The sequence below is a fragment of the Bos indicus x Bos taurus genome, chromosome 10 (assembly GCF_003369695.1).
Source record: "Bos indicus x Bos taurus breed Angus x Brahman F1 hybrid chromosome 10, Bos_hybrid_MaternalHap_v2.0, whole genome shotgun sequence".
Taxonomy (NCBI): domain Eukaryota; kingdom Metazoa; phylum Chordata; class Mammalia; order Artiodactyla; family Bovidae; genus Bos; species Bos indicus x Bos taurus.
The window spans coordinates 59,400,950-59,425,813 of NC_040085.1; the positions used below are offsets into that span (position 1 = coordinate 59,400,950).

Below are 24,864 nucleotides of genomic sequence, written 5' to 3' on the forward strand. Positions count from 1 at the left end.
TAATTTTGAAGAATGCAGGGGTAGGGCTGAGCATGAGTGACATTCAGAGGCCATGCAAGAAGTTAGCATGGAGTGGACAGGATGAAAGTTTGAATTGCAATGGCTGGGCAATGAGGAAGTAGAAATAAGGAATACAGACAACTTTTCCTGATCATTTTGTTATACTGGGGAGTAGAATAATGGATGGTAGACGAACAGAAAGGGGATAACAAGTCCAAGAAGCACTTTCAGTCTTGTTTTTAAGAACAAAAGGTATTTCAACGTTACTTAAGTAGTGATAATCCGGTAAAACTTAAAACACATATCCAATTATTCTTTAACTTGACTGCCCCTCCAGAGAGTCATTGTGTCACAGTGTCATTTCAAAACTTGTTAGAGGCTTGACTGAGCTCTCTTAAATATGCAAGACAACATTTTCCTACTTACTAGAAAATCTTTCTTTAGTTTTGGCTCTGTATTACACTGTATATCTTATTTTGAAGCTAATACCTACACGTCATGTCCCACAGCTGGCTCCACTACAGATATCACAAGAATATATTTATTCTATTCAGAAGTAGCAAAAACAACTTTACACTCTGATGAGAATCCTGAGGAAGATGATGATAAACCAATTGAGACTCATTCACCAAGGCAAATGTAGAGCTAACAACACCTCAAAAATACTTAACTATACAAATTGTGTGTGTGTGTATGTAAAGCTGTGTATCTTAACATAATAGCTCCTTCATTTCAACCCAGGCAGATTGAAACATTATAAATATAAGGCCAACAGGATCAGAGCTAGTGCTGGGCAATCCTACCACGTTTCTTCTGTTCACCACTGCATCTCAAACTTGCCAACCCTCCTCAAATGCCTGTGTACCCTCCTTCTCCTCAGCAGACAACCATGGATTCTACTTCAGAAAATAGAGACGCCATCAGATTGAAACTATTTCACCTAAGGGCCAACCAAATGTACAAAGCTTCTTGCATCTGTGCCAGTATGGGTCTCCTGCCTTTGACTTATGATGAAAACATATCTCCTCCTAATTATCTGAAACCAACCCAGCTACATATGCTCTGTTGCCACTCCCACCTTCTAGAAACCATGCACTCCTCACTCTGGCTCCTAGGTATCTCATCCATTCTTGTGACTTTACATGGCCTCTATGCACTTACCTTCCTAGTTTTTATCTCCAGCCTACCCTTCTGCTTAGAGCACCAGTTTATACATCCTACTGACTACCCCACATCTCCACCAGGATGTCTCAGAAGAATGTCAAACTTAATATATACAAAGTGTGTTGGCCACTCAGTCATGTCCACCTCTTTGAGACTCCATGGACTGTAGCCCACCAGGCCTCTCTGTCCATGGAATTCTCCAGGCAAGAATACTGGAGTGGGCTGCCACATTCCAACCCAGGGATCAAACCCAGGTCTCCCTCATTGTAGGCAGATTCTTTACCATCTGAACTACTCAGGAAGGTCCAATATATGCAAAAGTTAATCCAATTTTCTCCTAGTTCTACTGTCACTAAGTAGGCCTAAGAGTCAACCCAAGCTGCTCATGCTAGAAAGCTAAAAGTAGTGAATTCTCTTTCCCTAGTCTGCACATTCATCAAGCCCCTCAGTTCCACTTCCCAAAGTCTCCACTTTGGTCTCCACTGGCATCACCCTATTTCAGGTCATCATTATTATCTCTTACACCAACTACTGCCAACAGGCTCCTGTCTAGTCTCCTTGATTCCATCCAGTACTTTCTACGCGACAGCCAAAGTTATTTAACACTTTCATGTTAATCCCCCAGCTGAAAATCTTTAACAGCTTGCAACTGCACTGAGAATGAAATCCAAATGACTTCTAGTCTACAAACTTTCACCCAGTACAGCCCGTCTCCTCTTCCACACTTATCTTGCGCTACTCTTCCTCTGCCAAGGCCACACCTACCTTCCTTTTATCCCAAGAACTGTCTAGTAAGTAAGCTTTTTTGCCTCAGTGGCTTTGCAAGTGTCACTACACTCTCTGAATGTCTAGTTTTCTGTCTTCCAAATTTTAAGTTCCATAGTCTCAGAGTTTTTCTTAACCACTCTAAGACCTCCAGTGTCCTATGTCCCTCCTTTATTCTTTATTTCAGTACACTGTAGCATCACTTATCAAAATGTGCATTCATTTCGTTTGTTGTTCCTGGGATGGGGGCGAGGGGTTTCTTAATTTCCTACTAAACACTGAGAAGACAAGGACAATGCCTATTTTGATCACCATTATATTTCTAGCACATTGCACAGGTGACTGGCACACGTTTGATAAATGAATCCTTATATTGAAAAATTTAAAGATCCTTCATTACATCAAGAAAACATTAATCCCAGAATAAACCGATGAGATGGCTGGATGGCATCACTGACTCAATGGACGTCAGTGTGAGTGAACTCCGGGAGTTGGTGATGGACAGGGAGGCCTGGCGTGCTGCGATTCATGGGGTCGCAAAGAGTCGGACACAACTGAGCGACTGAACTGACTGAACTGAAGAAGACACAAGACTTGTACTCTGAAAACTATAAGATGCCGATGAAAGAAACTGAAGAAGACGTAAACAGATGGAAAGATATGCCATGTTCATGGACTGGAAGAATCAACAGTCAAAATGACTATACTACCAAGGCAATCTACAGAGTCAATGCAATCCCTATCAAAGCACCAATGGCATTTTTCATAAAACTAGAAAAAAAAATCTCAAAATTTGTATGGAGACACAAAAGACCCCAAACAGCCAAAGCAATCTTGAAAAAGAAAAACAGAGCTGGAGGAATCTGGCTCCCTGACTTCAGACTATACCACAAAGCTACAGTATCAAAACAGTATGGTACTGGCCAACAACAGAAATATAGATCAATGGAACAGTATAGAGAACCCAGAAATAAGCCCATTCACCTATGGTCAATTAATCTATAACAAAGGCAAAACTACACAATGTTGGAAAGACAGGCTCTTCATCAAATGGTGCTGGGAAACTGGACAGCCACATGCAAAAAAAATGACATTAGATCATTCCTTAACTCCAGACACAAAAATAAGCTCAAAATGGATTAAAGACCTAAATGTGAGACTGGATACTATAAAACTCTCAGAGAAAAACATAGGCAGAACGCTCTCTAACATAAATCACAGCAACATCTTTTTTGATTCATCTCCCAAAATAATGAAAATAAAAGCAAAAATAAACAAATGAGACCTAAACTTCAAAGCTTTTGTATAGCAAAGGAAACAATAAACAAAATGAAAAGACAACCTACAGATTGGAAGAAAATATTTACAAATGATGTGATCAATGAGGGATTAGTCTCCAAAATTGAGAAACAGCTCATGACACTTAATAGCATCAAAACAAACAACCCACTCAAAAAAATGGGCATAAGAAAGACCTGAATAGACATTCCTCCAAAGAGGACACACAGATGGCCAACAGGCACATGAAAAGATGTTCAATATCACTCGTTATCAGAGAAATGCAAATCAAAACTACAGTGAGATATCATCTCACACCGGTCAGAATAGCTATCATCAAAAAACCCACAAACAACAAATGCTGAAGAGGTTCTGGAGAGAAGGGAAACCTTCTACACTGTTGGTGGGAATATAAATTGGCACAACCATTACGGAGAACAGTATGGAAGTTCCTTTAAAAAAAAAACAAAACTAAAAATAGAGCTACATATGACCCTGCAATCACACTCCTGGGCATATATCCAGAGAAAAACCCCAATGTTCACTGCAGCACTATTTACAATAGCCAAGACATGGAAGCAACCTAAATGTCCATTGACAGAGGAATGGATTAAGAAGATGTGGGACATATATACAATGGAATATTACTCAGCCATTAAAAAGAATGAAATAATGCCATTTGCCACCACATGGAGAGACCTAGGAGTGCCATACTGAGTGAAGTCAGTCAGAAAGAGAAGGGGAAATATCATATGACATCCTTTACATGTGGAAACTAAAAAGAAATGATCACCTGAACTTACAAAACAGAAAGAGACTCACAGACTTAGACAATGAACTTACGGTTGCAGGGGGAAGGGATAATTAGGGACTTGTGGCATAGTAATGTACACATCGCTATATTTAAAAGGTATAACCAACAAGGACCTATTGAACAGCACATGCTCAATGGTATGTGCCAGGCTAGATGCGAGGCAGGTTTGGGAGAGAATGGATGCATGAGTCCCTTTCACTGAAACTACCACAACAATGCTCACTGACTATACCCTAACACAAAATAAACAGTTTAAAGTTTGGGAAACAACAACAACAAAAAGAAAACAACAAGGAAGTTACTCTGAAACCAACATGAAAAATAATATGTAAAATTTATTTAGTTCTATGTTCAAAAATTCATTTTTTCTTCTTCAAATTCAGAATTAAAACATGTCTACACTAAGTACGGCACAGATTCTCCTAGACACGGGGCATCAAACCATATCAACCTCCTCTTATTTCTCACATCATCTTTTGCTCAAGACAATCCTTATAGCATGAAATGATTATGTTCAAAAAATTCCTTTGAGTCTTAGAATTTAGATTTGCCACAAGGAAACATTATAAATAGATTCCAAATCAGACTATTACCCAAATCTAAAATAGTCCAAAGTATACTATAAGAAATATTCCACTAATCATAAGGCTTTTTGCAGAATATATGGTCAAAAAAAAAAAAAAAAAGAATATATGGTCAATGTTCAACTAGAGATGTAAGGAAAACTGCTAAGTGGCACCTGCAGTGTGGGCTGGAGGGAAGAGACGCTTAAAAACAATGGAGGTGTTAAGTGGTGAGGGAGAGCTCTTCCTGCTAAAAGTAGCACACTTGGCTACTTCCCCCTCATCCTTCATTTACTGTAGGAATTGACTGGCCTCCTTCCTCAAAGTTTCTTTCCTCTGCTAAAAAAAAAAGTTCCTCACAATAGAAGAGCTTTACCTTCTGCTTTCCTCACCAATTCCTGAAACATAGTACTCTGAAGTTCTTGTCTTTTTAATCACTCAGACTTCCAAAAAGCAAATAGGCAAACTGGACAAAGTGTTGCTCTTTGGATACACAACCAATACGCGAATCGATAAGCATTTTCCAAGGACCTACTATATGCCAGATTCTAAGCTAGGCCATGGGGATATATACTTAAGTTACACTTATCTCAGAATTCCCATCCTAGAGGTTCTTGCTGTTCAAGTGAGGGAAACATAAATTTAACGAGCTAAAAAGATAAAAGAGCAAAATGCAACAGGAGCAAACAACTTTAAACGTGGAAGACTGATAAGGCTCTGAAGAAAAGGGGACATTTTACCTGGGTCTTAGTGTGGGAGTTCTAACACGTAACTGTTCTATAGACAATGAAAGTGAAAGTGAAGTCGCTCAGTCATGTCCGACTCTGCGATCCCATGGACTGTAGCCTACCAGGTTCCTCTGTCCGTGGGATTTTCCAGGCAATATTACTGGAGTGGATTGCCATTTCCTTTGCCAGGGGATCTTCCCAACCCAGGGATTGAACCTGGGTCTCCCGCATTGCGGGCAGACGCTTTACCGTCTGAGCCACCAGGGAAGAAAAGGGAGGTAAAGGGATTATTAAATGAAGTGGAAATACCCCAGGGCTTGCCAGAGGGACTGGAGAGTGCTGAGAAGTGAAATATGGAGGCTGTATTTCATTCCCGCCCTTCCTTAACATGGTACCTGCCATTCCTAACTCAGAGCTAAGTGGCCTGCACTGGTAGCAGGACTATTGTGCAGTAGACTTCAAGTTATCTTGCAGGCAAAGAGCCGAGTAAAATTCTGGTGGGAGTTTCAACATACTTTCCATAAGTCTGACATCATGGATCTTTCTACAACTTGCTTATTAGTTTGTGCCTTTCCCTGCCAGTATCACAGGAAGGCTTACAAAGACCCAAATAAACTGGGAACTGAAAAGGTCCTTAGGAATCAACCCAATCTAAAATTCTTCATATAGATAAGTAAACCAGGTTCAGTGGGGTTAGGTTCTCGCTTGAGGCTCTACAGATCCTCAGGGGCAGAGAGATCAGATTTCAGTTCTAATAGGCACCTAACTGAAATCTCAGCTAAGAAGTCGGCAAGATGAAATGGGTTCACAGTCTAAAATTATGTTCACTCAGCTCTGCCCAAGGGAAACAAACTCCAGGCGGAGAAACCTTGTCATCAGAGACTGCTCTTTTATTAGGGTCTCAAAGAACTATGGGGAAATAGTCACTTAAACGACTCCATTTCTCTATTCCAATACTATCCATACACTGGAAATGTCAATTTGTATATGATGGACCCCAGTCCTCACAGGCACCAAGAAGCTAATCAATTCAAGATATATCCTAAGATACATATATATGTATGTGTGTATATATATATGTGTGTGTGTGTGTATATATGTATGTATGTGTGTGTATATATATATATATATGGCATTTCACCAGATAATAAGAACTGGACCATGGAAATTGTGATTCAAGTAAGACTGGTTTCAGGAGGTCGTGCCTAGAACCAGCCAACACTGCAAAGTCACTCATCAGTTCACTCTCAAAACACCAAATGTGAAGGAATATTTATATTATACATATATTCAATTGATTTAATAATGACAGCTATAGACAATAAAATTCAAAAAGGTTATGGCTGGTAGCTATTTAATTATTTGAAGAATACATATACTACTAAACAAAATTAAACTGAGTTTAAAACAAGTGAAGAACAGAAACAGATTATCAACAGCAAAGAGGCAGTTCAGAAAAATAATGTAACTAACCACTTATTTTATATTAGAGATTAAACAAAAGTATATTATAAACTGAATATTCTGTATCACATAAAAATAACTGAAACAACTTCTAAATCATTCTTCTCTTCCTTAAGACTGTTCTAGAGAGACCAGAAGTAAATTCCTCAGTTATTTTTAATCTTATTCTAGAAGAGCAACCCTCCTTCCAGAATCATCCTTTACTCTAGAAGAATAATCCAAGAGATTCTCAGCAGTGCATTCTATACTACATCACTACCACATGATCTATGACTTAATTCAAGTAACTATAATAGGATTACTAGTATACCAGAAATAAGTATATTCCTGATTTTCCACAGCTATGAAAAGCAGAAAGAAACTGCTTTTAACCAATCCCAGAGCTAACTCAGCTGACATACACTTTTAGTAATCAATAAAATGACAAGAGCAAACACTGGCAATGACGCATGTAAATATTTCAAAACTCAGTAACTGTTGCCCACTCGCCCCATCCATTCAACAAATTAAGCGAAGACTACCAAGATCATGGAGGAGGAAATGGCAACCCACTCCAGTGTTCTTACCTGGGTAATCCCACAGAGAGAGAAGCCTGGCTGGCTACAGTCTATGGGTTCGCAAAGAGTTGGACACAACTAAGCGACTAACACTTTCCCTTCATACCAAGATCATGTGTGTTTGCTAAGCCACTCAATCATGTTGAACTCTTTGCAACCCCATGGACTGTAGCCCAACAGGCTCCTCTGTCCATGGGCTTCTCCAGACAAGAATACTGGAGTGGGTTGCCATTCCCTTCTCCAAGGGATCTTCCTGACCCAGGGATCAAATCCGTGTCTCTTATGTCTCCTGCACTGGCAAGTGAGTTCTTTACTACTAGTGCCACCAGGGAAGCCCCTCCAAGATGATACAAAGAGTAATTATATTAACCTAATCTTTAAAATCTTTAAGTTCAGTTCAGTTCAGTTGCTTAGTCATATCTGACTCTGTGACCCCATGGACTGCAACACACCAGGCTTCCCTGTCCATCACCAACTCCTGGAGTTTACTGAAACTCATGTCCATTGAGTCGGTGATGCCCTCCAACCATCTCATCCTCTGTCGTCCCCTTCTCCTCCCACCTTCAATCTTTCCCAGCATCAGGGTCTTTTCTAAGGAGTCAGTTCTTCACATCAGGTGGCCAAAGTATTGGAGTTTCAGCTTCAGCATCAGTCCTTCCAATGAATATTCAGGACTGATTTCCTTTAGGATGGACTGGTTTGATTTCCTTGCAGTCCAAGGGACTCTCAAGAGTCTTCTCCAACACCACAGTTCAAAAGCATCAATTCTTCGGCGCTCAGCTTTCTTTATAATTCAACTGTCACATGACTACTGGAAAAATCACAGCTTTGACTATACAGACCTTTGTTGGCAAAGTAATCTCTGCTTTTCAATATGCTGTCTAGGTTGGTCATAACTTTTCTTTCAAGGAGCAAGCGTCTTTTAATTTCATGGCTGCAGTCACCATTTGCAGTGATTTTGGAGCCTCCCCTCAAAGAAAAATGTTGAATATATTTCTCTAAGGCTGAACTTACAACTTCTCCCTGTTTTTCTTTCTATGCAAATACTATGGAATTTACCTCTCAAATGGCTGTTAAATGTGTCCCTTTCTTTCCTTTTATTACATTGCTTTAGTTTAAGTCCTCAACATCTCTTGTCTGAACTATAATATCATTTTTTACAAAACTATCTGTTACTTTTTAAAATGCAAATTTGATCATTTTACTTCTCTACTTAACTTTCCAAGTCCCTCTGTTGCTGAAGTGTTTCATAACCTCTCAGTAGGTTACATAAATCCTAACCTTCTGTGCACCTCGATGCTTAGTTGTCCCCAGGTTCTATAACTCACTTTCTGGCCTAGTTGGTGAAACAACTTGATGTTTTCTGCCTCCTTGGTTGTATGCCTTTCTCTTTCCTTCTCATCAGGCTGACAAAATCCTACATAAAAACCAAATATTACCATCTCTATGTCTTCACTAACCCTCTTGCCAAAGCAGTTAGGTACATCTTAGCATTCTGAATAATGTATCCCAATCAATTATAATTGATTTTATGTAACTCCCTTCCTCCACTCAATTAAGGGTCTTTGGTCTTATTTATCTTGTACTTCAAAGGCAAAGCCCAGGGCCTTGTACATGGAATTAAACCAATAAATATCTGTAATATGCAAGTAACATGAAAACTCTTAAATGTACTCGTCTGTTACTGACACAGTGAATTGTATACTGAAGAGTTAGAAGCAAAGTTGGTATTTTATGCAATTAAACAAAAGTATGGTGGTAACTAAAACATGAACCATGTTGTTAGATAACTGGTGTTAACTAAACCATGATAACGAAAACTTGTATGTTGAAACTGTGCAAAATATTGATGGTTTCCAAAATTCTGATATGTCCTATTCTTAATAAAATGTTTGTCATCTGTTAGTAGAAGCAGTAAACCATTTCAAAGTATACATATCATTCAAACTGCCAAAATATTTCAATTAAAGTACTCCATTCAATTTTAGCATAAGAAAATTATTGTTTTACATTAAGATTTCAATGAGTGACTAAAACAGATGCATCAACCAGTGATTAAAAACATTTAGAAACTAAACTTCTGATACAAAGTGACTAATTGACATTTCTTTGACATAGCTAACTTGATTGAAAATTCAGGAATTCGCCCATCAAAGCAAAACACAATCAACTAAGTTTACAAATCGCCTTCTGAAGTTACTCACAAACACAAAATAATGTTTATCAATTTCAGTATCAATTGAATACTATTTCAAATAGCAATAGTATTTGCTATTACAAAATACACTAATTCAAGTAGTTAAGAAGTTTTACCAGATGACATAAATCATGCATGCAATTACAGAGTGCACACAAATAGAAAGCATGTCAATTATTCATTTCCAGAGGGTGGGTAACTTTCTATCCAATCCTAAAGGTTTACTACAAATTTGGTTCAGTTTGGCTTAGTTCCTAGAAGACTGGACTCAGAGTCCATGCAATGTCAACATCTGACAAATTCTAAGAGTAACATCAAGGCTGAATTTATCAGTTAGTGTTTGACTCATGGAGTATTAAAACTGGATTTGTTTTTTGAAGTTAGTCAAAGGCACTAGCTATTCTATACTTCAAAAAAGAAGTATGGAAACAAATTCTAATACGGGACTAGAGCACAAGCTATGGAAAAAAATATTTCTTGGAATCTAAGAGGCTTACTCAGAGAAGGCAATGGCATCCCACTCCAGTACTCTTGCCTGGAAAATCCCATGGCTGGAGGAGCCGGGAAGGCTGGAGTCCATGGGGTCGCTGAGGGTTGGACACGACTGAGCGACTTCCCTTTCACTTTTCACTCTCATGCATTGGAGAAGGAAATGGCAACCCACTCCAGTGTTCTTGCCTGGAGAATCCCAGGGACGGGGGAGCCTGGTGGGCTGCTGTCTATGGGGTCGCACAGAGTCGGACACGACTGAAGTGACTTAGCAGCAGCAGCAAGAGGCTTACTACTGCTTGTATCATATGTTACTGACATATATGAACATGATGTACTTCAAATTTGTAAAGATCTGATGTCTCTTTCCAGTTTAAAATCTGTTATTGGAATCTCACAGCTCTTACCACAATACTAAATCTTTTAAATTTGGTTTACAATGCACTTTAAGCATTTGCTTATTTCTTAAGCCTGTCAAGTCCCTGGTTCCCCAGGACCATTCCTCTATCAACACAGACTCAGTTCCTCAAATGGTGGCCCTCCCTCATCCCCATGCTTGCATGCTCGACTTCTCATGTTCTCCCACCTGCTGTTCTTTTATCCTACACCTCCTTCCTAAGATCTTCTGCCACTCACTCATCTGGCTCTTTCCTACTCCACCATCGGGCTTCCCTGGTGGCTCAGAGGTTAAAGCGTCTGCCTGCAATGTGGGAGACCTGGGTTCGATCCCTGGGTCAGGAAGATCCCCTGGAGAAGGAAATGGCAACCCACTCCAGTATTCCTGCCTGGAGAATCCCATGGACAGAGGAGCCTGGTGGGCTACAGTCCATGGGGTTGCAAAGAGTCAGACACCATCAGCCCTCGATTTAAATGTAATGTCCTCCAGAAACCCTTCCCCATATACTAGGTTGGGTTCCCCAGTATATATGCTCTCTGATAACTATTTTAATTATTATAACACTCACACATAACAGCAATTACTTATTTAAAGATTGTCTTACCCTTAAGACTGCAGGTCGAATGAGTCTAAGGATTAAGTTAATTTTGTACACTTGGTCTCTGCCATTCGCAGTATGGTATCTGGCACTCTAGTAGGTTCTCATTTAAAGCAAGTAGGTGAATGAAGGAATAACAGAAGAAAACAGAATATCATTTCCTCACTTAATGATATATTTCCTCTCTATAATCATATTTTCTGCTTCTCTTAGTCTCTAATACATCATAAACATCACAATTTTCAATCCAGAATACCTTTCTTCCAAACTTTTCACCCTGGCTCTCTTCAAATAAAGTCAGTCAGTCGAGGCTCATGCTTCTAAATCTCCACCATCTTTCTGAACCACGTATTTGGTGCTTCACATTGAGACTGTCAATTCAAAGCAATCTTCCGTTTTCACTGTTACTAGAAAGTCGTTCAGATTTTATGTGGGGACTACGTCCTATTACCTAATATAATGCTTCAGTTCAGTTCAGTCGCTCAGTCGTGTCCGACTCTTTGCGACCCCGTGAATCACAGCACGCCAGGCCTCCCTGTCCATCACCAACTCCCGGAGTTCACTCACACTCACGTCCATCGAGTCAGTGATGCCATCCAGCCATCTCATTCTCTGTCGTCCCCTTCTCCTCCTGCCCCCAATCCCTCCCAGCATCAGAGTCTTTTCCAATGAGTCAACTCTTCGCATGAGGTGGCCGAAGTACTGGAGTTTCAGCTTTAGCATCATTCCTTCCAAAGAAATCCCAGGGCTCATCTCCTTCAGAATGGACTGGTTGGATCTCCTTGCAGTCCAAGGGACTCTCCAGTCTTCTCCAACACCACAGTTCAAAAGCATCAATTCTCTGGCGCTCAGCTTTCTTCATAGTCTAACTCTCACATCCATACACGATCACTGGAAAAACCATAGCCTTGACTACACGGACCTTTGTTGGCAAAGTAATGTCTCTGCTTTTCAATATGCTATCTAGGTTAGTCATAACTTTTCTTCCAAGGAGTAAGCGTCTTTTAATTTCATGGCTTGGCCCTCCATAAATGCTTGCTTGCTGCTACTACTGATGGGTCAAGTTCACCATCTCTTTGATCCTCACAAATGCCACATGTTATAAGTCTCTCTAACCTACTGAAACAAAAAATGCATGTACTTATCTTTGGGTAGGAATATTTACACGTGAATGTCTCCTTTTGTTCTAAAGTCCCTCTTTCCTGGTCTAAGTTCTTTTAAGGCATTTATTCCCCAAATTCATCCAAGAAAATATTTAGTAGTGAGATATCCTAGCCATCCATTAGGATCCTCAATAAAATAACCACAGTCACTCTGAAGGACAGAGAAGCCTGACATGCTTCAGTCCATGGGGTCACAAAGAGCTAGACAAGACTGAGCAACTGACTGAACAACCACCACCCCCTAACAGTACTCACTATACACCACTGTGTACTTTACACATATGTATTCATTTAATCCTCACAACTCATATGAGGTAAATATACTATTACCCTCATTTTACTTATAGGAGACTAAGCCACCGCAAAGCTAAATAACTTGACCCAGGGTCACAAAGCTTATAGGGAGTAAAGCCAGTATTCCCACCCAAGCAGTTTAGCTCAGGGAACGTATTCCAGAGTTCAGAGCCATTAAACAAAACTTACAAAAGCAAGAAAATAAGAAGGGGTTTTGGTTAAGTACTACATAAATACAATGAAAATAAACCAGGCTACTTCAACCCACAATTCAAAACTAGGTTTACATAGTATTTGAAGGATAACTGAGGGTAACATTTTTTTTGAGTTCTTAATATAGGCATTCTACTTATTACCAGAGATTCTGTTAATATTGGGGTGGGTGGCCAATATTCATTCAGGTTTTTTCGTACCATCTCATGAAAAAGACCTGAACAAACTTTTTGGTCATCCCAATACTTTTTACATCATACTTAGTTCTTATATTAACTCTAAGAAGCAGGGAAGTAAACAAAGGTTAAGTGAGATTAATAATCAGGAGAGGTTAAAACAATATGCCAAGGTCATATATAACTCTAAGTGGCCACATCTTGGACTTAAGTCCTTAAACACTGACAAAGTTCACCTTTTAAAAAAGGCATTTGCTTAAACCAGAATACTAAATTGGAATAGCCTCCATTTAAGCATGGTTTATCTATAATTTTGTATATATTGGAATACAAAATCTACTGCTTCTAAACCATCTTTGTCATATCCAGGCAAGAATACTGAAGTGGGTAGTCAGTATACCCTTCTCCAAGGGATCCTCCTGACCCAGGGATGGAACACAGATCTCCTGCATTACAGGCAGATTCTTTAAAGTCTTAGCCACTAGGGAAACCCCATAGTGATAAAGGTAAGCACAATAATGTTAAAATATATTCCTAATATGGTAGAGAATGAATCAGTACTATTTGGCTCACCTTTATAAATGACACATTCCCAATCTTTTATATTATTTCTCTAGCTCAGTAAAAGGGAACATTTTACATAGCTACACTTCATCAACATAGCTCCATTTACAGAGGCTATTCTAAAATACTTCACATATATTAACTAACTGAGTCCTTCTAATAATCCTAGGATAAAGACATTGTTATTATTCCCATTTTCAAGATGAGCAACCACAGGCACAGACAGGTTAGGTCACACACCACAGGGCTGCAAAATCAGGATTGTGACACAGGAGGCCTTCCCACAGGCTATGCTCCACAACAAGGGCATTCTATCACAGCAACAGACTGCATCAACACCTTGCATAAAAGCTTAAACTGATACAGCAACTGTCCGCATTTTTCAAGTTATTTTTAACTTCAAAGGTTATGAAATTCAGGAACCTCATTAAGGAACAATAAACTGGGAGGCACTTATCCAACAGACATCTTCATCTGCAATCAATAATGCTAGCACGTCACTGCTGTTTTATTCATAACCTTGAATGCTCCATTAAGAAAAGATATCAAAACCATCATCACACTGATGCTTTAAAACTGATCTTTAAGATACCTCATGTAGCTTTTAGTTACAGCATAATATAAAAATAAGATAGGTAAATATCTGAGAAAAGATTCACTACAGATTCCAAAGCAAACGTCACCTCCTGTGGGCTGAAGGTTACCAGCTCTGTTACCTTCAACACTGTATAAGGGCTACCCACTGAAACTGGATGGTCTTTATAACTAAATAATAAATAATCGAGTCTGCAGACTGAATCATGAAAGGAAGGGAAATCTAAATGTAAACTTCCCATTTCAACCATTTATTGCTTATCATCTTCTCTTAAGAACCCTAATTCACTGAGCAGAATTATTGAAACAGAAAAAGTATCAGAAAATAAAATTTTCAACATTTTACACATAACTCTGAGTCACTATGAATAAATAGTGTAATAGTCTCAATGAAGGAAGGCAGACAAAAAGCAAAGAATGAAGGATTCAAATAATGACCCTTTATACACAACGATACTGTTTAGAGGATATTATATTTGAAGAACAATTTTCAAAGACTTCCAATAACACTAAAAGACAAGGTAACAAACATAAACGAAGGCTTCTGTCTTTATCTGTATTGTACAGATAAGGAAACTGAGACCCTTAACATGAAAACTCTGACTTAAAAAATTTTTAAAAATCACAAAGCTATTAAGTAGCATGGTCAGGATTATAATCCAGACTTAATTCTTTTTATAACATTAAACCCTAAAATTTTAATTATTCAATGATGCTTTATTACAGATCTATTTTTATGACTAAAGTTCTAAAATATCTAGGTTTTCTAATGGATTGATGGTAAATTAGTTTTCACTGGCCTATTATTTTATAGCTTAGATTTTACCAAATTAAAGTTGTAATTACATTATTTCAAATTGATATGATGCAATTATTTCCTTTCTGATACATTATCACTACTATACTTCATATATTTCTCCTTTCAACATACAAAAATAAACAGAAGTTACACAACTTATAGGGCAAAAAGTTTCAAGCTTTGACTAAGCCAATTCCCTTGTGGAAGACAGTTTTTTAAAAGTTCAATCCAGAAAAAACTTGATAAAATTGGACTTCCTCAAAATTTAAAAATTTTGCTCTTTGAAAGATACTGTTAAGAAAATAAAAAGACAAGCCACAGACTGGGAGAAAATACTTTAAAATACCTATCTGATAAAGTACTTGTATCTGGCATATATTAAGTAATCTTAAAACTCAACAAGAAAACAAATAAAACAATTAAAAAAATAAGCAAACGATATGAAGACAGTTTACTAAGATATACAGATGGCATATAAGCCTGTAAAAAGCTTCCCATCATAGCCATTAGGGAAGTGTGACTTACAATCATAGTAAGATATCATTACATACTTTATTAGACTGAATAAAATTAAACAAAAATAAAACCAAAACCCTGACAATACCAAATGCTACTGGAGGACTTGGAACAATTGTTAACTCTCAGAAAATCTCTGCAAACGAGAAAAAACAGTGGTACTCTCAAAAGACTGCAAACAACTGGTAGATAGACAAACTGTGGTACATACTCATACAAAGAACTACAACTGGACAATAAAAACAACTACTCATATACAAGAATCTAAAATGTATTACGCTAACAATTATTTTTAAATAAAATGTACTACTAAAATGTAAAGAGCTTCCCTGGTGGCTCAGACAGTAAAGTGTCTGCCCGCAATGCAGGAGACCCGGGTTTGATCCCTGGGTTGGGAAGATCCCGTGGAGAAGGAAATGGCAACCCACTCCAGTACTCTTGCCTGGAAAATTCCATGGACTGAGGAGCCTGATAGGCTACAGTCCATGGGGTCACAAAGAGTCGGACACGACTGAGCGACTTCACTTTTACTACTAAAATGTACTAGTTGCTAAATTGTGTCCAATTCTTTTGTGACCTCATGATCTGTATGTAGCCCGCGCCAGGCTGCTCAATCCATGAATTTCCCAGGCAAGAACACTGGAGTGAGTTGCCATTTTCTTCTCCAAGAGATCTTCCCAACCCAGGGATCAAACCCATGTCTCCTGCATTGCAGGGGGATTCTTTACAGCTGAGCCACCAGAGTGAAAGAAACCACCCTTAAAGCTCCATTTAAATGACATTCTGGAAAAGACATCCAGTGGTTTTTCAGGAGCTGGAGTTGAAGGGGTGGGCTCATTATAAAGAAACACAGAGACAAGTTTTTGGGGTGCTGGAAAAGTTCTGTGTCTTGACTGTGGTTGTTTTATGACTGCATGCATTTGCTAAAACTCAGCACAGTATACTAAAAAGTATGAATTTTATTGTATGTAAATTATACCTCAGTAAGCCTGATTTTAAGAAAAATTAACGAGCAAAAAATGCAGTAATTATGCAAAAATTTGTTACAAAAGAATTATGGTAGATATGACTTTGTAACCACAAACATGAGTGCAGAATATTATATCTCAAAAAGTTATCTTAAAATATTTTTTTAGAGTATCTGTTTACCTCACACTGGGCAAATATACCATTTTGTAATATATTATGGCATCAGCACAATTTTTAAATTATTTCAGTAAGATAATTATCTAAATAAAAATATTGCATATATTAGCTTTTTTCTTAAACCATTTCCATTAATTTCTAAATGGGCTCAATGTTTTCACATGCCAAGACACAATGGTATATCATTCCTTTGTTACAACTGAATAAAAAACACACTACTGAAGCCTTCATGGTTATAAATTTTTCAAATCTCTGGAATACCATTGTCCACTTACTGGTCCACTCCATTTCAGAAATCTCATGAAAACAGTAGTTAAATAGCTCTTTGCTACATTACAGAGGCACGTATGCTTGGAAGTGAGCGAAAGGGTGGAATGATAGCTATTTTCCTTGCTGTTGGGGGTTGAGAGCACAAAGCAGTCCCAAACTAGGCTCCTTCTGAGTGGTGTAATTCTCCACGATTAAAGCTGGAACCTTTTAAACAGTCTAGATTACATCTGAACTCCTTTTAAAAGGAGTTCCTCCCTGACCCCTGCCTCCACTTCAGGATATTCAGGGACTCTCAATGCCACTGAGAAAACGGCCACTCTTATCTGTGTAGCACAAATAGTCCATATAATGCATTTTCACATGTATTATCTCTTTTCTCACCAAGACCTACGAGAAAGTTTTTTTAAATTGGAATTTTACAGATGTCAAAACTCACTCAGAAGATTAGATTAGTTGTCCAAGATCACACAAGCCAATACATGGCAGAGCCAGAATATTATTTATTATTCTGTGTATCTATTAGTGTCTACTAGCCTAAAGACAACTAACACGATGGAAACCTATACCCAATGATGTGTAAAAATATTGTATACCTTATCCAATAGTAAGCTAAGAAGAAAACTAAGCTTTACTGATAAAGGTGTATGAAGAAGAACCTACAATCATTCTGAAGTGAAATTCACACTGATAAACAATTTTATTGTTGAAAAAAAGGTAAAACAATGTCTTGAAAAGACAAATGCTAAGGAACTATGCCATAGGATGGCTGTGAAGTATCTGGAAACAGGTACTATTACTTTACATATATCTCAACGTAATATTAATAAGCCACATATTACATAATCTCTTATGGTTCTAAACTTGGTAGCCATTGTGTATATTAAAGGAGACTAAGTAAAGAAGGCAATTTACTGACAGCTAAATGTAGAATGAGATCTTGGATGGAAAAAACAAAGGCTAATACTGGAACAACTGCCAAATATGAATCTGGATGCATGTTAGACAACAGTATCAAATCAATGTTTAATTTCCTGAACTTGATAACTGTAATGTAATATGAAAGAGAAAGTCCTTGTTCTTAGGTGACACATATTTTAAGTACTTAGAGATGAAGGGTTATGATGTGTGTAACTCCCTCAAATGGTTCCCAAAAGTGTGTGTGTATGTGCACAGAGAAATCAAATGAAAAATGCTAACAGATGATCTAAATGAAGACTATAGTATTCAATTATCATTCTTGAACTTATAAGTTTGAAATTACAAAAAATAAAGAGTTGAAGATAAAAGACAAAACTTCAAATTTTCTGTTTTTAATAGCTAATAGGCATTTCCAACACTATCTTTTCTAACAAACGGAATAAAAAAGATACACTCTTTTTAGTGCCTCTATAAATATAAGTTAACTCTACTTGGAATCAAACAGTATTTGTTGACTTTTTAAAAACTGGGTATAAAACACAGCAGCAAACAACCCATAATGTATCCAAAGAATAGCTTGAACTTTATTACATGCTATGAGAATTTTAGTAAAATTCACATAGTGTCCTTTATTTTTAAAGAGCTTCAGATGTGCTGAGAAACAGATAAAATTCAATGTCCAGTTCCAATGGATCATTAAGAGTACTCTAATTACTGAGTAAACTTGCTCTAAGTACATATTTAACTAAAATTCAACTTATTCTAATATACATGATTTCACCATTAAGTGCTTCTCCCACCCCACTTCAAAAGATTTTCAGAAATTTTATCTTGATATAGTCCACTATGAATGCACTGACGCTGCATCATGCTGACATTTCACTTCCATGAATTCAATCATAAGCCCTCAGAGGAAAAAAACTGAGGATTTCAACGACATAGACACCATTTCACTAAATAAGCACACCCTCCCCAAGGAGCCCTAAGCAGGAGTGTAAGGGAGCTGTCCAGTAACATAATCGTTTCTCCCTATGTGTATCTTGCCAAGCTCTGATCCTAGTATTTAAAGTATTTTTGTGTAACAAAGCCCCGAATGCAAGCCAATTTCTTCATCTGTGGTCCAACTAAAGAAATTTATTTTTGGAATTTCTGAAGGAAAAAATAGCTATTTTATAATTCTATGAGATGGAATGAATGAATGGAAACCATACTTCATGATCACTTATCACTTTAAGGGATTTTTAAGGTAATCTGAACCAAAAGCTTTGGGGGGTGGGTCATCATGTGTGCTAAAATCACAGTTTAACTTAATCCTAACACACAACTCCAACATAAATGTATTCTATTATTATAGCAAGAACATGATACATGATAAAGTGAGGATGACTTCTTTCCAAAGGCTACATCCAGAAACAGTAGCCTTTTGCTATGCAGTGAAACAAAGCATCTTTTGGCATTTTGAATCCTCAATACTTACTAAGCTCTGAATTCTACAGAGTAGAACAGTTTTAATACTTCTTGGTGATCTCCAAAGGAACATCAGGGAATCCCATAAAACTGAGCCTCCTCCTTACCTGCAACATTTATTTTTAAACACAACTATTTTTATAATTTTATTCTCTGGTGTCTTATTTTTATAATCCTTAACCTTGATATTTTATATTTTAACTCTTTTCTTAAAAAAAAAAAATCTATTAGCTTTGAAAATTGTTTTCAACAAAAAGTACAAAAAGTTTTAAAAATTTTTATTTAAAGCTTTCAATCTGGATTTAAAAAATCAAGTGTAATAACTTTTCATTTTCAGAATGGGGTATAAACATTGGGAAACTTGATATGGAGATTACTTGTCTAGTATCAACCTAAAGTCACAGATGGAAGAAGTTTCTGTGACATCAGGATTTAATTCCCGAAAGCCCACTTTTTCATGGTGTATACTCTATCTTCTTTTAAAAGATCTGCGCAGAATAACAAATGTCTTGTGTACTAAAATTTAAAAGGCATCAAGTAGATCTTTGAATTAAAGTCATAAATCTAAGAATCACGGTTGAATGATCTTACCTGAAGCACACAAGTTCTTTATAAAATTCTAAATATAAAGATGTTGCTGGAAGCATTATTTACTTTTTTAGCTTGCTTCATTAAACTGCCTGAGTCTGAGATGAACACTGTACCTTCAAAATAAGGCTGACTTTCAAGGGCCAAATCGTTGTTTGATCATAGACCTCTTCGAAAACCTAATGAAAGCTAAGACTCTTCGCAGAAAATTTCATGTGTGTACATACACACAAAATTTTAACACAATGTTGAAGGAAGGAGTCATCATAAAATCTACCAATCCCAGAGAAATAACTGTTATCACTGATTATATGCAAGACAGCCTTAAAACATAATGCTCTGGTATTCATTCATACACACAATGATGAAAATAAAAAGGGTATCAAACAGGCATGTGGAGTTTGAAAACAGGTGAAAGTTGCTCTTCGGTACCATAACTGCTCTGAGTGCAGAGCAGCCTGGTTCTGCTAATTGTGCATCCCTGCTTTACAACCCCCTCAGACATGAGATCCTGTACCATCTGATCTGTGCCATGACCTCCACCTCTTTTCATCTAAACTCTGCAAGCTTCTTTGATCTACTTCGGCTGTTGACAAGTAACTAACCAGTCTGCCCAATACCTTCAGTAACACAACTTAGGGCTTCAGAAGGTAGGCCATTCCAGTTTTAGGCAACTCTGAAGAACTAAAAAGTTCTTTTCTAATTTGACGAGCCTGATTTCTAAGTCAAAATGCTGTCCAGAATTTCTCCTCTATTTACTTGCCAATAGGTAACAAAATAGCTTGCCATTCAAAATATCTAATCCTAAAACCAGGAGCAAAAATTCATTAAGCCTTACTTTTACCAAAGGGGAAAGTCAGAATTACGCTAAAGAACATTTTCTACTTGAAAATCAAAATCTAAGAGGATCAATATTGTTCAGTTCAAGAAAGATGTAAAGCTTTCATGTACACATTTCCTACCTTACTGGGTTTCTTGTCACTGCATAAAAAAATTTAAAATATATCAACATTAAAAGATTAACATTATAGTCACTGCAAATTAACATCAGTTCTGTCTGCAAATAGTTTATTCTCTGTATTTCTATTTATGCCTGTGATTCTACAATAAACAGCTCCAATCAATGCAACATAGTCATTATTTATTCATTAGATAAAGCCTGGCTTTCAAGAACTACAAGTTGTCTCAGTCACCTTCAACAGCTCCTTTTCACAATAATATCTCTTTTTGAAACCAGTGTATTAATGAGGCCCATTTGTCATATACAAAGCAATCTCTGAAGCAAATGCTTACTCCCTTTGAAAACAAAGGAAATACAAACAATTATATTTGATATTTTCTTCCTTAAACAATCCCTTACTAGTGCTGGACAAAAAAGACTCAAATATTTTGCACAGTGACTGACTTAGTCAAATCAGGTAAGAACAATGATAACTAACAGTTATGTAGGTAAACACAGCAGAATCTCCTTTTGAAAGGGCTACAAAGCAGGGGGGCTCCCTCCTGGACTATGTCTCAGAGAGCCAAACAACGCACATTCCTAAGGAGGCTACCCTCTAAGGAGCTTCTTTATGGTCCTTCAATAATTAAACTCCCTGCACTGATCCAAAAAAGTTCCACCTAAATGAATGCTGTCTTATACTGGGGGCACAATTTCGGTAAGTTTATATGGAAGGTATACACTAATCCTTGGCAAGAAATACATTTTCTTATAAATAACCATTTTTCTTTTTCCAGAGTGGCCTGAAGAAGGAATGCTGTGTTTTAAAAAGACACACATACAAAGCCCAGAGAGATAATGCCACACACTTATCAGAACTTGTACTACAAACAAATGACACATTAAAACTCAGGAACAGTCCTCCGAGCATTTCTCTTGTAATAAAAACATCTATTGAATAGTTTTAGTTGATTCTCCCAGCTGAAAATGGTTTCATCCATCACAAATGTGTACTGAAAATTTTCTTACACTTCACATTGTTGGATATGCTAGTATGACTGAGTCAGTGTTAAAATTAATCAACTTAACAGTATTAAATCAATATATTTGTACCCAATCAAGTATTGCCAATCTCCAGTCAATAATATCTGCTTTTTAAAACAAAATTCTTTCACTAGCTTGTTATTTACATAAATCCAACGCTCGAAATAACTTAAAAGCACGGACTATTACAGACAGTCAAATATTGCCCCACCCCTTCTAACCGTGGATGACTGGAACATTTAAATATACTCCATCACGTAGTAGCACAGCTACACAACTTTCATATTAACGCCAGAAGTTGAACATTTTTCAACAGAATTTAATTTTATATAGATTTTGCATCATCCTCAATGTCAAACGTCACCAACATTCAGGTACACTGAAGGTAAGGAACCGATAACCACAAACCCTGTAATATAACCCTCTCAACCTTCATTTGCGCACTCTTCTCACTTCCTTTAAGAATTAAGTTTTTTCTATTTCCTACGCAATTAAGAGTACTAGTTAGGAGACTGAAGTCACCAAATTATTAAAATTTCAAAGAGTAACAATACAAAAAAGAGGCAAAGGGGGAAAGCCTATTTGTTTAAATATTAACGGAATCTTACACTAGGAAAAACAAAAGCATTTGCGGGATGCCAAGCAAGACTTCCAAAACCCACCCCTCCTCCCGCCTTAAAGTCCCCCCCTCCCCACCCGCGCGCCCAGCCTGAGAAGTCGTTACTTTGACGCGGCCGGGATGCTACTCACCGAGTTTTTCCACCAATTTGAGCATGACGCCTCCAATGTGCACCTCCCCAGTCACTCTCAGGGTGACATCGCGGTTCAGGTCCGTCACATGAACGCTCAGTTCCCACGTCCCATCCGCATAGCAGCCATCTGGCATCCTTATCCCGTCCAGAGCCATGGCTCCTTCCTGCGAGCACGGAGGAAATGGCTCTCGTCAGCGTCACTCTCCCAAAGGAAAGCAAATCCCACCGAACTCGCACAGTCAGCCGCGGGTGAGAGGACGCAAGGGTTTCCGCACGAATTCTGGAGAGCCGGCGGGGAGGCCAGCTGCCGGCAGGACTCTACGCCCCGCGCCCCTTCCCGCGGTCACCCCGGCTCCCGCCCCGCGGCGGTCCTCGGCGGACACGGCGCCGCCCACCCCGCGCGGCCCCAGCCTAGCGGCCCTCGCCTAGCGGACCGCGGCGGGCTTCACCTGCCCGCCTGCCGGCCGCACCCAGGCCCGGGAGAGGCCGTCCGCGGGCTCCACGGTCCTCCTCCCCGCCCGCGCTTCCCCTCAGTCCCTGCCGGGCCCGGCCCCTCACCGAGCGCTTCTTGCGCTCCCGGCCCGGACTGGAGCAGCAACGGGCGCGGAGCGGGGGCTTGCCCGGCAGCGGCGGTGGTGTCGGGTCCCCTCCTCTGCCGGCGAAACGCGGCGTCCTGGCCCGAGCGACTAATGGAGTCCAGCGGTCGCTGCCCCTCGCCTCTCCCTCCGCGCTCCACCCCTCTCTCCCCGCCCCCTCAGTCCGAGACCAGCTCCCTCCTCCCCGCCCCGCCGAGCCGCCCTCCGCGGGTCCGGCCGCCTCGCCCCTCCCCCGCCGTCCCCCCGCCGCCGCTCTCGGGGCCGAGGCCGCGCGAACTCCCGGGCTGGGGAGGGGTGGCGCGCGGCGGGGAGGCGAGCCGTGCGGGGGAGGCGGGGGCGCCCGCGGCGGCAGCAATCTCGGCCCCGCCGAGTCGCTGCCCTTTTATGGAAATGAAGGACCCGGCGTAGGGATTGAATCCAACATCCGGGCTCTCGGCGGCGGGACCTGAGGAGGGGGAGCCCGGGGAGCGCGGCTGCCTCCCACCCGGGTGCGGGAGGGAGCCAGGCGTTCCCTTCCACGCTCGCGTCTCTGGCTCCGGGAGGGCATGCAGCGGTGGGTGTCGGTGCTTCCACCCGGAGGAGGGGGCTGGTCCGTGAGAAATGGCCACAGGAAATTCCCAGGGCAAGGTCGTTTTCGGGGAACAAAGTCCCCCCGCCCCCTCCCCACGGCTGGAGCGAGCCCAAAAGTCTCGGGGCGGTGAGAAGTGCCGCACTCCGGGAGCTGGAGACAGGGGATTGGGGACGTAAAAACTTTAAAAAAAAGTAAATGCCCAAGCCAACTCCGCGAACCTCCAACAAAAGAATGAGAAAAAGCGGAGAGAGGTGAACCGCAAAATTGCTTTGCAAGCAATGTCCGGCACAATCAGCAACTCCTACCGGACTCCCAAGAGTTTACTTGCGCTCTTAACCCATTCGGAAGCTGCAACCAAAAGTGAGTCATTTAGGTCCACGATGCTGTAGTTGCGGGGCGCGGGGCGGGGGCGAGGATCAGGACAGTGAGATTTATTCGGAAACTCTTTTCTCCAGCCTTTTCGACTCTGTGTACGTATTTGTGTATTTTTATTTGCATTTTAGCAATCCCAGTCTACTAAGTTATTTAGATGGCTGGACATCACTCTACCCCACCCTCAGCCACACCTTGAAGGAATTTTAATAGCTCTGAACCGGTGCCAGCAGGTACGGGAGGAACTAAAGAATGTTACCTGTTGAGACTGACCAGTGATGGAGAACGGTCCTCCAGCTTCCCACTTCACTTCCACTTCCCCCTTTTACTATCGCACTCAATCCAGAGGGCTCCAGTCAAAAACGGCTACTGGAAAACTGCCTCGCTGGCAAATAGAGGGCTCGACGAATTTAGGTCAGGAAGACGCAGATAAGATATCCCAGATCCCATGAAAGACCCCCGGTTTTAAAAGCCTCCAAGTCTTCTTGAACTGTGTCAGACTCTTCAAAGAGGACACCCCCACCCCCACCCTAGGCAAATAATCCTGTGTTCAGCAACACTATTGGGAAACGAGGTTAGAGGCCTCAAGAAGGGTGGGACCCATAAAGGAGTAAAAGAAAAGCAGCGAAGTTTAGTCAGATCCCAGAGGTTTGGCACCAAAAATAGGGAAAACCACTACAGCATTTTCAGCTAGTCATCATGGAGAAATTGATGCCTCAGAGTCTGTAGGCTCTCCACTCTCCAATCATTTCTTCTCATGGAAGTTCTAAATAGTTCACTTACAAACATTATGAACGTCCAGAGAGGAGGCGATGTTTATGTAAATTGTGGTGTTGCAAGTATAATAGGAAAATGTTTTTAATAAAA

The 24,864-nt window shown here is 39.7% G+C and overlaps 1 protein-coding gene across 7 annotated transcripts in view; it reads right to left on the reverse strand.

Annotated features, from left to right (window-relative positions):
• Positions 1-24,479, reverse strand: part of FERMT2 (fermitin family member 2) — a 77,110-nt gene extending 52,631 nt beyond the window's left edge. For 4 of the 7 annotated variants that reach the window (XM_027554134.1, XM_027554132.1, XM_027554129.1 and 1 more), the window contains exons 1-2: positions 23,017-23,193; positions 22,457-22,622 (exon numbers count right to left, since the gene is read on the reverse strand). In XM_027554134.1, coding sequence (XP_027409935.1) covers positions 22,457-22,613 — 157 coding nt within the window. In that variant the 5' untranslated portion in view covers positions 22,614-22,622; positions 23,017-23,193. Of the gene's footprint in view, positions 1-22,456; positions 22,623-23,016; positions 23,201-24,256 lie in introns of those variants that run through there. The other 3 variants (XM_027554130.1, XM_027554135.1, XM_027554131.1) reach the window with 3 other exon arrangements.
• Positions 24,480-24,864: the final 385 nt, after the last annotated feature.